This window comes from Lepidochelys kempii, chromosome 1 (assembly GCF_965140265.1).
Source record: "Lepidochelys kempii isolate rLepKem1 chromosome 1, rLepKem1.hap2, whole genome shotgun sequence".
Classification (NCBI taxonomy): Eukaryota; Metazoa; Chordata; order Testudines; family Cheloniidae; genus Lepidochelys; species Lepidochelys kempii.
Window position 1 is genome coordinate 297,495,505 of NC_133256.1, and position 13,916 is coordinate 297,509,420.

The window sequence follows — 13,916 nt, forward strand, 5'->3', positions numbered from 1 at the left end:
TTTCCCCTAGGCAAAACAATAAAGAGCCACTGGGTTTTTAAATCTCCTGTTAAATTCAAAAGACAGCTTTTACATCTTGAGTAACATTAATACATTTATTTAATTATAATTTATTTTTCATTCTTAAAAAGGACAAAGCATGGTTCTGCTCTACTAAATTAAAAAATATAAGATAAAGAGTAACTAAAACAAATTCAAAATTCATCAGTATTAAGTAATATTAATATCAAGTTTCCTGAAGTATAAAGAAACAACAAATGTGTCTATCTAAACTTTAATTATGAACCTTGCGTTTTAAAGCAGATGATACATTAGTTAGTTTGGTTGACAACAGTTTGAAACGGAAGGTCCCCGTTTACACAGTTGTGTAAAACAATAAAAATCTGGAATTACCAGATCAGTATGTTGTAATCTAGCTCATCTGTGTTACAGATTAAAAAAAAAGCGGTTTTACCTTCCAGATCTTTTTCATCCAAAAATTAAACAGTTTTGCTCCTTATATCATATATTAGAAAAGCAAAAGGCAATCATGCATTTGGCAAAAGATTTAGTTGTGGTTGTACATTATATAAAAATGAGTGATACTGCATAAAAACCAAAACAAAATAAAACAATCTTTTGTACAGAAGGCTTACAGAGTTTTAGTTTCTGTTACACATGAAAACAGCTCATTTTTCTTTCAAATAACTATATAGTTTATGAAATTCAGGAGTGCTCTTATAACTTTTGACATTCCTCTGTAGGGAAGTTATCACTTTCACCTATTTAAAAAAGTTTAATCTTGGAACAAAATTAAAATTAAACTAAAACAGTATTATTGATATTTTTTAATGAAGACTCTAAATGTTTACAGGTAAATATATAGTACAAAATCATACAAATTAAAGAAAGGGGTGTAAAGTATTAATAGGCCTATTCTTGCTTCATGTAAATAGTATTATTATGGACCTCTACAGCATCAGTTCTAAAAAGATAAACTCGATTTCTAAATAGCTAGCAAGGTTGTGCTAATAAAATATGATTCAAAGCTTATAATTCTTGAAGCATCAGACATTGCACTATTACTTGAGCCAGCTGATTCAATATCACCGTGTTTCTTCAACATTCACACTCAGACTAAGTTCTCAGCACACGATGGAAAAAGAAAGAAATATGCACTTCTTTAACAACTTTTAAAAAACCACTGAAACAGTGTAGACACAGTCAGAACAAAAACATTCTCTATCTCCTATTGGACTTCCATTTTTACAAAAGCCATAGTTGACATTTAGGATCAGACCAGCTGGGATCTGCCTTTCATTTAACATCTTCATATCTTTCAGTATTGTATCAGACAGAGAAATAGTCTAAGAACTTTTAAACTCTTATTTGCAGCACTAGGAACAGTAGAATAATATCAAGTTATTGAAAAAAAAGCATATTCTTCCAACTGCAGGGCTTCACTAAAGAAAGGTAAAAACTTGAATCTGTAGCATAAAAAAGTAATCAGAATAATTTTTTGTTACTGTGCTACTTTGTTTTCCATTTTACCTTATATAGTTTAGCTTATTATTATAAATGTGTCCAGTTTTAAAACACAACTTAAACATTGTATCGTTTGATGTTCCAGTGGCTGATCCTATACTGGACTCCATTTTCGAACTTTTAAACATGCTGTTCCAATATCTTGAGGGAGGACGGGCAATTATGCTGCTTGTATGAAAGCCAGAATTTCACACTTAAAATCAGTGATGACTGAATTATTTAAACAATAATTCCTGAGCAGAGTAAAAGAAATGGTATCAAGCTGCATATGCTGCCACTGATGTTCTTTGTGTGATCAAACTGAAATAATCTATTACTAATTAAGAAAATCACAATTTGTTTGAAGAGCATTTTTTTTAAATGTTGCATTATAGGAAGTAAAGGGCTGGAAAATCCTTATAATTCAATGTTGCTGTTAATATTCAAAATTGAACTCCCCAAATGTATCTAAATTAAAAATTCCTTGTAATGGAACCTAGTTTCAAATGCTCTCAAAGTATATTCAATTGCTTCAAGTAAAAAAGCTCTAAAAATGAATTCAATGTTTTTGCTTTGACTGTATCCCTAAAAATGTGAAATCTCATAAATGATGATAGGGATATTCAAAAATATGCAGTGCACAAAACATATAGGATAGTACAGACAGACGTAATTACTCTTACATTTACCACACACAATCAACATTTCAATCTCTATTATATTTCACAATTTGTTATTCAAGTTAAAGCACCTATGTATGGTGATTTTACTTTCACTGTACAGCCTATGTTATTGGATTTTAACACTGTAACTTGCCCCATTGGACCAAATCATGCAACTGTCACAAATCAGCGTAAGTGTTTTATAAGGCATATCGGAACAAGTTAAAAATAATTTCTTATCCTTTCAAAAGTTGATTCGCTTGATGGAGGAGTTCCTGGATGCCTCAGTCCTCTTAGAGTTCATCGTAAATCAGTAGGGTAATTTTTTAAAGTGTAATTTATTTGGCTTAAGATGGTGCCACAGGAGTCAAAAAGAATAGTCATCCTCACAGGTTTGAAGGGTGTCCTTTACACTGGACAGAGGACAAAATAAATCCGGAGACATTCAGAATTCCAAGTAGGCAAGGACACCAATGGCAGGCAGCAGTAAACCAAGAAGACCAGGTGATACTCCAGCAGCACCTACAAATAAAAGAGATATTGCAATTTTGTTTTTATGTGAATGATCACCACAAATTTAGATGCAGGCAATTATTTAAGGTGAGAGATCTTGAAAATCAGCTGGTACATCACAAAGCAACTTCTACCTGTATGGATAATTGAAAATGGATAAAAGTCACCACAATATTACTAAGGACTCAGTCTTTCATTCTGTGTGAGCTGTTTATTCAGCATGTTTATATAATCAGTGAAGCCATTAAGATCACATCAGTGTATTTTGGTTTGGATGGTCCAGCAAGCCAGGAGGCTATACCAGGAGGCAAAAGGTCAAAATAAATATTTAAACACGTGAAAACAAAATGAGCAGACACTCTGAAATGTGATGAAGCAAAGAGATACCTCCAGAAATGTTAATGTTGTTATGATCAGTAATAACCTGAGAGCTGTCACAGAGCCTGGGTCATTTGTTTACCTGCTGGATTATGAAGTCCAGATGGCTAATCTCTAACAGTACAGCATTTGTGTGTATATTTCTGTTAAAAATCACATGGTCTCTTTTAAATAAATATTTTAGGACAAAAATATTCAGTGACGGTTTACAATCTTTGTGTGATTTTGCTTTGAAATACCAAGCATAAAAATGATACTATGTGCAATGACTTTTGTTGTCTCAGTCCAGCTTCCTGTAAAAAAACATCTACTTTATAAAGCCACAAATGACTCTATCTGGCAACCTTGCAGTCAATCTGGGGAGGAATGAATGGTGATGAAGAACGAGCTGTCCTCTCATCTCTCGAGATGGTTCCTGTAGATCAGGATTGAGGTAGATTAGTTGGGCAGTGTGGAAGAAGGTTGCATTGCTGTCGGTGGGTGGTGTACTTCGGCTACGGATAGAAGACTTCAAGGCGGATCCAGTGCTGTCAGTCCCTGTCTTTCTAGATTTTTATTCTGTGCTCATCTCCATTGTATTTTTAGCACCTAATCTAGTATCCCTCTCTATGCTTTCATTAAATTCTAAACAAACCTAAAAGGAGAAGTTACTCACCCCATGCAGTAACTAATTTTTTGAGATGTGTCCCCCTAAGAATGTTTCACTTCAGGTGCGCATGTGTTCCATGAGCCTTCGATTGGAGATTTTAGGTAGCAGTGCCCATTCGGCCCAACATACACTCTACTCTGCCTTGTGCTCTGCAACATGGCTATTTAGAGCTGCGTGGGTGACCCCACTCAGTTCCTTTCCTACTGGAATGCTCCACAGCAGAGGGGAAGGAGGACAGATAGTGGAGCACCCATACGGACACACATCTTGAAGAACTACAGTTATTGCACAGGGTGAGTCATGTCCCTATGAGTTCTCCTCTTCAGGTGACTACTGAACAGTACCCTCTAAGGAGGGGGGGAAGCGCTTCACAGTCAAGTCCAAAATTGAAGACAGTACAGTAGAGCCAAACATAGCATCAGAAGCTGAGTCATGAATTATTGTATAATGTTTAGAAAAGGTGTGTATGGAGGTCCCAGTTGTGGCTCTACATATTTCAGCAATGGGAACATTCTTAAGAAAGGCTACTGAAGTAGAAAGATCTCTTTGAATGGGTTAGTACTCTAGAATGAGGTTAGAGATCATGACACTCATAACAAAAGGTAATGCAGTCAGATGTCCATCTAGAGGGAATCTGCTTGGAAATTCAAGATCCCTTATATTCATCCACAATAGACACAAACAATCTGGGAGCTTTTCTAAATGGCTTAGTCCTGGCCAACTAAATGTCTAATGACCTTCTGACATCAAGGGTATGTAATAATGCATTCTCCTTATTCAGGTGTAGTTTAGGAGAGAAAACTGGAAGATGAATAGACTGATTAATGTGGAAATCGGAGGACAGCTTCCATAATAATTTGGGATGTGGTCGCAATGTGACCTATCCTTGAAAAATACTGTAAAGTGGGGATATACCATCAGAAGCCCTTATCTCTCCAATGTAGAGCAAAAATAATGGCTACGAGGAAGGCTGTTTTCATAGATAAGTCAAGAAGGGAACAGGTCACCAGTGGCTCAAAGGGAGGTCTCGCAAGGCATCTAAGCACCAACTTGGGGTCCCAAACTGGGATAGGACATGTGACTCATAGAAAAATATTCCCCAGGCCCTTGAGAAAAATCACTATCATCTGATGTGCGAACACCGAAAAACCCTCTACCAGGAAATTCAGGGCTGTAATGGCTGCCAAATGTACCCTAATGGAATTCAAAGACAACCCTGACTTTTTCAGGTCTAGGCTGTAATCTAGTATATTTTACAGTGATCAGGAGGCAGATGAAAGGTGTCTTAGGTCACACCAGTGATTGAATCTCATTCACTTTTGTAGCTAAGTATTATGGGGAGACTTCTTCCTACTATGTAAAAATACTCTTCTTATTTCCTCAGAACAGGCTGTTTCTAACCCCAGGAAACATCAATCACCTGTGATTTGAGGCAAAGAACCCTGAGGATGGGATGAAAAATTTGACCAGCATCCTGAGAGAGAAGATGAGGGACTGCTTGGAGGGTAATTGGTTGACAAGCATCCAACTGGACAAGGTAAGAAACCACATCTGTCTTGGCCAAGTTAGAATCACCAGAATAACTCTGAACTTGTCTCCTTATCTTGATCACACTTTGGATGTTAGAGGAGTTGGAGGAAATGCATACAACAGACCCAACGTCCAACCAAGAAGAATGGCACCTCCCGCAAGGAGTGAAGGCCCAAACCACCTGTCAAGCAGAACTCGGAGTACTTACTCCCCCTTGATGGTTGATATAAAACATGCATGACATATTGTCTGTCATGATCTTCACATATTTTCCCCTGATCAATGGCATAAAATGAAGACTGTCATTGCTAACCACTCTGAGTTCCAGAAAGGTGATGTGCAGAATGCTCTCATGAGATGACCACCTGCCTTGAGCAGTATATCAAGATGTGCTCACCATCCCAACAGAGATGCCTCTGTTGTTATCATCAGCATTAGGAATGGCTGAGTGAAGGAGATTTCTGCGCAAATGCTGTGAGGTTCTTTCCAGTAGGAACACTAGGAACTGAGAGTAGTTTGTACAAGCTGTGTTTGCTTGACAGTTCAACAGTTCTGCAGCACATTTGCAAATATGTATGGTTTTATCACAAAAGTTCCAGTTGCCATACACCCCAACAACTGAAGACAGTTTTAAACCAACGTCTGAGGGCCGATTTGGACTATAAAGACTAAATTCAATAGAGTTGTAAACCTCTGTGTTGAGAGGAAGGCTTTGGTGGCTACCGCATTGAGGCAGGTTCTTATGAACGCCAAGCTGTGGACGGGGGCGAAGGTGGACTTCTGAATGTTTAACTGCATCTCAGGCTGAAAAACAGTTCTGTATCCTTCTGAGTGGCCACGTAGGTCTCACTGTAGGAGCAAACCTTTAGCAGCCAATCATCAAGGTATGGAAATACTGGGATTCCTTCTCTGTGAAGGTAAGCCACTACCACTGACAGAACTTCAAAAACACGCTGGGAGCAGAAGAGAGTCCGAAGGGAAGCACTCTGAATTGAAAGTGGTTTTGACCTAGAGTGAAACGTAGGGACCTTCTGTGGGAGAGGTGGGTCACTATATGGAGATATGCATCTTGCAGGTTGAGGGACGAGAACCAATCCCTTAGATCAAATGATGGTATTATTGCTGCAAGTGTCACCATTTTGAACTTCTGTATCTTCACAAACCTGTTCAGGAGCCTTAGATGTAGAATGGGTCTCCACCCACTGTTCTTTTTTAGAACCACGAAGTACCTGGAATAAATCTCCGTCCCAACTGATTCTATACTGCTAAGGTTCAGAAGGGACTCTATTTCCTGCTTTAGAAGGCATTTATAAAAGGAGTTCCTGAAGAGGGAAAGGGAAGGGGGGTTGGATGGAGGGAGGAAAGTGAAGTGGATGGAGTATCCTGCTGATACGATCTCCAAAACCCTATGTCCATAGTGATATGCTCCCAAGCCTGTCAGAAGTGAGAAATGTCTTCCTTGCTGTGGGGACTGGCTGTGAACCATTGCAGCTGGAAAGGAAAAAGTGGGGAGGGTAACTCAAACACTCAATAACCCCAACAAAATTGGTGTTTTGGCAATGAGGGTTTCAAGGCTGATGTCTGTGTATCAGATGGTCTCTTTATCTGGAACCTCTGCCTCTTTTGTTGGGGTTCATAAGGTCTCTGGGAGCTAAAGAATTGAGCAGAACAAGATCTTTGTGCTGTCTGGGACTTACTAGATTTCCTTTTATGTGCAGGCATGTAAATTCCAGAGACCGCAAAGTGGCCCTGGATTCTTTTAATATATAGAGAGACTTGTCTGTATTTTCTGCAAACAATTTTAAACCATCAAAGGGAAGGTCATCAACTGTATTTTGAACCTCCCTCAGAAATCCTGACAGCTGAAGCCAGGAGGCCCTTCTCATGACTACAGCCATAGAAACAGAGCAAAAGCAGCTGTGTCAGTGGCATCCAGAGAGGACTGCAGAGATGTTCTGCTGTGGAGCTGACTCTCTGTCATGATTGCCTGGAATTGGTCCTCTGCTCCGGTGGCAGATGCTCAATAAACAAATTGAACTTTGTGATTATATTTCACCATCAATGCCTACTAGTCAGAGATCCTAAACTGCAGCATCGCACACAAATGCAATTTGCAAGCAAATAAATCGAGACACTTCTGATCTTTAACATATGGCATTGATTTAGAATGGTGCTGCCTTACATATTCATTTACAGCCTTAATATCTAGGGTGTTGGGCGAGTGATCAGAAAACAGAAACTCCAAATCTTTAGATGGAACATACTATTTATTATCAGCCCTTTTACAGGTGGATGGTATTGTTGCTGGGGTATGCCAGATTACTTTTGCAGGGTTCAACAGCAGCTCATTAATAGGTAGTGCAATTTGGAAAGATGATGTTATATGCAGAATATCAAGCATTTTATGTTGTAACTCCTTAACCTCCTCAAGTGGAATTTGTAAGGAGTCTGCTATCCTTTTAATGAGGTCCTGAAACCGTTTGAAGTTGTCCGCCCGGGATGGTGGGGGGAGGGATAGCTCAGTGGTTTGAGCATTGGCCTGCTAAACCCAGGGTTGTGAGTTCAATCCTTGAGGGGGCCATTTAGGGATCTGGGGCAAAAATTGGGGATTGGTCCTGCTTTGAGCAGGGGGTTGGACTAGATGACCTCCTGAGGTCCCTTCCAACCTTGATATTCTATGATTCTATGATCTTCATCTAGGGATGAAGAAGAGATGTTGTTTAGTGTTACGACCTCTTTGTCTACTCTTGCCTTGTGTTTTCAAAGGTCTCTTCTTTTGGATCAGGCCTTTTTGAGAGAGAGAGAGAGAGAGAGCTAAGGGTCCTAGAGACTTGTTGATAGTATGCCGCCCATGGACCCCAGTACTTCCAATTAGAGGGACCATATGGTATAGGTGATGGCACCCAAGAGTGCTCATACCACTGGCATGGAGCTTGAGAGTGTCTTTCAGAAATATGTTCTGTCTCCCTCTGATAGGGAGGAGAGGAGTCCTGAACTGAAATTTGTGAGACCAATGAAAAATCACCATCATCATTGTCATTTTCAACATCACTTTGTAGAGGTGGAGCATCAGGAGAAAAAGATGGTGGCTCTGTCAGTATCAGGTGAAAGTCCGGAGACCAAGAGGTTTTCGGTACCAAGAATGGATCGGTACCAAACAAAGGGGAGTCAGGCATCTCTGTTATTGCAAGGTCTCATGAAAATGTAAACTTCTGAGGTACCAACATGGTGGTCGATACTGAGGTGGCAGCCTGACAAGAACCTGACAAAAGCCTGTGGCAGATGGAGCAGGCAGTACTGTAGGCTTTATGCGCCCTGGGGAGAATCTACTAGCTGTTAGCTTGGTCTTCTGCAGTACCGAAATGTTAGGTACCGAGTGCCTGGCTGATTCTACTGGTACCAGCTTAGAAGAGGTAGTCATAGAATCATAGAATATCAGGGTTGGAAGGGACCTCAGGAGGTCATCTAGTCCAACCCCCTGCTCAAAGCAGGACCAATCCCCAATTAAATCATCCCAGCCAGGGCTTTGTCAAGCCTGACCTTAAGAACTTCTAAGGAAGGAGATTCTACCACCTCCCTAGGTAACGCATTCCAGTGTTTCACCAACCTCCTAGTGAAAAAGTTTTTCCTAATATCCAACCTAAACCTCCCCCACTGCAACTTGAGACCATTACTCCTTGTCCTGTCCTCTTCTACCACTGAGAATAGTCTAGAACCATCCTTTCTGGAACCACCTCTCAGGTAGTTGAAAGCAGCTATCAAATCCCCCCCTTTTCTTCTCTTCTGCAGACTAAACAATCCCAGCTCCCTCAGCCTCTCCTCATAACTCATGTGTTCGAGATCCCTAATCATTTTTGTTGCCCTTCGCTGGACTCTCTCCAATTTATCTACATCCTTCTTGTAGTGTGGGGCCCAAAACTGGACACAGTACTCCAGATGAGGCCTCACCAATGTCGAATAGAGGGGAACGATCACGTCCCTCGATCTGCTCGCTATGGCCCTACCTATACATCCCAAAATGCCATTGGCCTTCTTTGCAACAAGGGCACACTGCTGACTCATATCCAGCTTCTCGTCCACTGTCACCCCTAGGTCCTTTTCCGCAGAACTGTTGCCTAGCCATTCGGTCCCTAGTCTGTAACTGTGCATTGGGTTCTTCTGTCCTAAGTGCAGGACCCTGCACTTATCCTTATTGAACCTCATCAGATTTCTTTTGGCCCAATCCTCCAATTTGTCTAGGTCCCTCTATATCCTATCCCTGCCCTCCAGCGTATCTACCACTCCTCCTAGTTTAGTATCATCCGCAAATTTGCTGAGCGTGGAATCCACACCATCCTCCAGATCATTTATGAAGATATTGAACAAAACCGGCCCCAGGACTGACCCCTGGGGCACTCCACTTGACACCAGCTGCCAACTAGATATGGAGCCATTGATCACTTCCCGTTGAGCCCGACAATCTAGCCAACATTCTACCCACCTTATAGTGCATTCATCCAGCCCATACTTCTTTAACTTGCTGACAAGAATACTGTGGGAGACCGTGTCAAAAGCTTTGCTAAAGTCAAGAAACAATACATCCACTGCTTTCCCTTCATCCACAGAACCAGTAATCTCATCATAGAAGACGATTAGATTAGTCAGGCATGACCTTCCCTTGGTGAATCCATGCTGACTGTTCCTGATCACTTTCCTCTCATGTAAGTGCTTCAGGATTTATTCCTTGAGAACCTGCTCCATGATTTTTCCGGGGACTGAGGTGAGGCTGACTGGCCTGTAGTTCCCAGGATCCTCCTTCTTCCCCTTTTTAAAGATTGGCACTACATTAGCCTTTTTCCAGTCATCTGGGATTTCCCCCGTTCGCCACGAGTTTTCAAAGATAATGGCCAATGGCTCTGCAATCACAGCTGCCAATTCCTTTAGCACTCTCGGATGCAACTCGTCCGGCCCCATGGACTTGTGCATGTCCAGCTTTTCTAAATAGCCCCTAACCACCTCTTTCTCCACAGAGGGCTGGCCATCTACTCCCCATGTTGTGATGCCCAGCGCAGCAGTCTGGGAGCTATCCTTGTTAGTGAAGACAGAGGCAAAAAAAGCATTGAGCACATTAGCTTTTTCCACATCCTCTGTCACTAAGTTGCCTCCCTCATTCAGTAAGGGGCCCACCCTTTCCTTGGCTTTCTTCTTGTTGCCAACATACCTGAAGAAACCCTTCTTGTTACTCTTGACATCTCTTGCTAGCTGCAGCTCCAGGTGCGATTTGGCCCTCCTGATTTCATTCCTACATGCCCGAGCAATATTTTTATACTCTTCCCTGGTCATATGTCCAACCTTCCACTTCTTGTAAGCTTCTTTTTTATGTTTAAGATCCGCTAGGATTTCACCGTTAAGCCAAGCTGGTCGCCTGCCATATTTACTATTCTTTCGACTCATTGGGATGGTTTGTCCCTGTAACCTCAACAGGGATTCCTTGAAATACAGCCAGCTCTCCTGGACTCCTTTCCCCTTCATGTTAGTCCCCCAGGGGATCCTACCCATCCATTCCCTGAGGGAGTCGAAGTCTGCTTTCCTGAAGTCCAGGGTCCGTATCCTGCTGCTTACCTTTCTTCCCTGTGTCAGGATCCTGAACTCAACCAACTCATGGTCACTGCCTCCCAGATTCCTGTCCACTTTTGCTTCCCCCACTAATTCTTCCCTGTTTGTGAGCAGCAGGTCAAGTAAAGCTCCCCCCCTAGTTGGCTCATCTAGCACTTGCACCAGGAAATTGTCCCCTACACTTTCCAAAATCTTCCTGGATTGTCTATGCACTGCTGTATTGCTCTCCCAGCAAATATCAGGAAAATTAAAGTCACCCATGAGAACCAGGGCGTGTGATCTAGTAGCTTCTGCGAGTTGCTGGAAGAAAGCCTCATCCACCTCATCCCCCTGGTCCGGTGGTCTATAGCAGACTCCCACCACTACATCCCTCTTGTTGCTCACACTTCTAAACTTAATCCAGAGACACTCAGGTTTTTCTGCAGTTTCGTACCGGAGCTCTGAGCAGTCATACTGCTCCCTTACATACGGTGCTACTCCCCCACCTTTTCTGCCCTGTCTGTCCTTCCTGAACAGTTTATAACCATCCATGACAGTACTCCAGTCATGTGAGTTATCCCACCAAGTCTCTGTTATTCCAATCACGTCATAATTCCTTGACATCACCAGGACCTCCAGTTCTCCCTGCTTGTTTCCAAGGCTTTGTGCATTCGTATATAAGCACTTGAGATAACCTGATGATCGCCCCTCATTCTCAGTATGAGGCAGGAGCCCTCCCCTCACAGACGTTCCTGCCTGTGCTTCCTCCCGGTATCCCGCTTTCCCACTTACCTCTGGGCTTTGGTCTCCTTCCCCCGGTGAACCTAGTTTAAAGCCCTCCTCACTAGGTTAGCCAGCCTGCTCGCAAAGATGCTCTTCCCTCTCTTCGTAAGATGGAGCCCGTGTCTGCCCAGCACTCCTCCTTCATGGAACACCATCCCATGGTCAAAGAATCCAAAGCCTTCTCTCCGACACCACCTGCGTAGCCATTCGTTGACTTCCACGATTCGACGGTCCCTGCCCTGGCCTTTTCCTTCCACGGGGAGGATGGACGAGAACACCACTTGCGCCTCAAACTCCTTTATCCTTCTTCCCAGAGCCACGTAGTCCGCAGTGATCCGCTCAAGGTCATTCTTGGCAGTATCATTGGTGCCCACGTGGAGAAGCAGGAAGTCCTCTTATCTTTGTTGATTCGATCCCCTGACAGTAATGAAGATCCTCCTGAGCCAGAACCCTTAGATTCTTTGGGTTTACTGATGCTCACAGTACCTGAGAAACCTGCAGTCTCAGGGGTACCAAGTTGGGGATCAGCAGGTGCTGAAGCCGTTGTCTCAATCAGTGACTGGGGTTTCTTTGAGATTCCCTATCTGGGGAACCTAAGCTCAATTTCCCAGAGTCTTTTTGAGGGAATTCAGGAGTCTTCCTCTTAGCAGTTGTAGAGGAGTATTGAGCTGAGTTGACAGTTGACTTGTTTGGAGACTTGTTTATGCGAGGGAGGGGAGAATCCCCTGGTCTAGATCAGAAGCCAGACAGCGGGAGCTTTCCATCATAAGGAGGCACGTCTTAATCTCCCAGTTCTTTCTGGATCTCAATTTTATGGCCAGGCAAAAATTATACTTTTGGGGGACAGGTGACTCCCTTGGGCAATGGACAGCCCAGGACTGCCAGTCGCTCACTGGGTAAACCTCCTGGCACAAAGCGAAATGTTTAAAACCAGAGAGCTGGGTATACCCTCCCAGCAATTTAACGTCCTTACAACAATTTTTTCAAACTACTACTAACTATAACCAACTACCGCTATTATAACTAGCTAAGCTAAATAAAACTATGAGAAAAACTGCAGATGAGGCAAGCTCAGCTTGGACACTGCTGAGGCTCTGTCTCATGCTGAGGCGGTTGAGAAGGAACTGAGGGTGGTTTGCCTTTGCAGGTCTATCTAGCTATAGTGCAGAGTATGAGGCAGAATAGAGCGCATGCGCAAGTCAAACTGGCAACGCTACTTAAAATCTCTGACTGAGGGCGCATGAGGCACATTTGTGTCTGAAGTGTAGCACCCACAGGACATTTTGCAAGGAAGAAAAATGATTTTGTAACACAATTCTGTTACAGCTGCTTTTGCTCACATTCTTTCCAATAAAGTTTCTTCTGAATAGCGTGACTACCGACCACAGGTGGAGTGAAATGGCTTGTAAAGTTCAGTCTCCTTAAACACAGAGTCCTTGAGGAGTTTCTGGGGTCTACTTGTTGGAAAGAACTTTCTTTGCCAAAAGGCTCATGTAGCTGTCTGAGGAAGAAATAAAGGAGCTGAAGGATGGGAAAAGGAAACCATAAATCATAAAGCAAAGATTCAGCAGGTAGCTCTGTTCCATATAGTAGCAGCAAAGAATATTAATGTCCAATATAAAGTGTTTTTTATACATAGATTTTACAACAAGAAGGGACCATTATGATCACCTAGTCTGACCTCTTATATAATACAGGCTGTAGGATTACACCAAGTGGATTCTGCATCAATCCCATAAATTTGTACTTAAGGATGTGGAAGACACAATCTTTAAGCCACAATATTCTAAATTTTCAGTAAGTAAAGAGGCTGAGCTTGCATTTCATGTGCACTCAAAATCTACCATTAACAAATGCTGTCTTGATCAGATGTCTGAAGTCAAGAGGCGTTTGTAGGTGAAACCAGGATTGGGATCAAGACAAGTTAAAATAAATACCTGAAAGGTGAATTGAGACACTTATTACCTGCACTCTGGAAAAGTAAGGAAACCAGATGGAATGAAGCTGGATGGACTTGTGGCTAAGGCAGTAAGCTGGGACTAAGGCAATCAGAGTTCCATTGCTAGTCTATCAGACTCCCTACATGCCCTTGTACAGGTCATCTAATTGATCTTCACTTCAGTTCTCTAACTGTAAAAGGGGGATCATGATATTTTCTAATCTAGAGAATATGTTCATTAGTATTTAGGAAATAGATATTATGATGATGAGCACAGGTGTTGACTTTGTCCTTTCCCGGGGGGGTGCTTGACCCACACTCCTCCCGGGACCCTTGCCCACTCCATCCCTTCTCCAAACCCCCACCTCTTCCCACCTCACCCTCT

General features: G+C 42.4%; 1 protein-coding gene across 3 annotated transcripts in view; it reads right to left on the minus strand.

Moving 5' to 3' along the window:
- Positions 1-258: 258 nt before the first annotated feature.
- Positions 259-13,916, minus strand: part of CNTN1 (contactin 1) — a 432,541-nt gene continuing 418,883 nt past the window's right edge. For all 3 annotated transcript variants that reach the window (XM_073328045.1, XM_073328044.1, XM_073328043.1), the window contains one exon: positions 259-2,687. In XM_073328045.1, the coding sequence (XP_073184146.1) occupies positions 2,611-2,687 (77 nt within the window). In that variant the 3' untranslated portion in view covers positions 259-2,610. The remainder of the gene's footprint in view (positions 2,688-13,916) is intronic.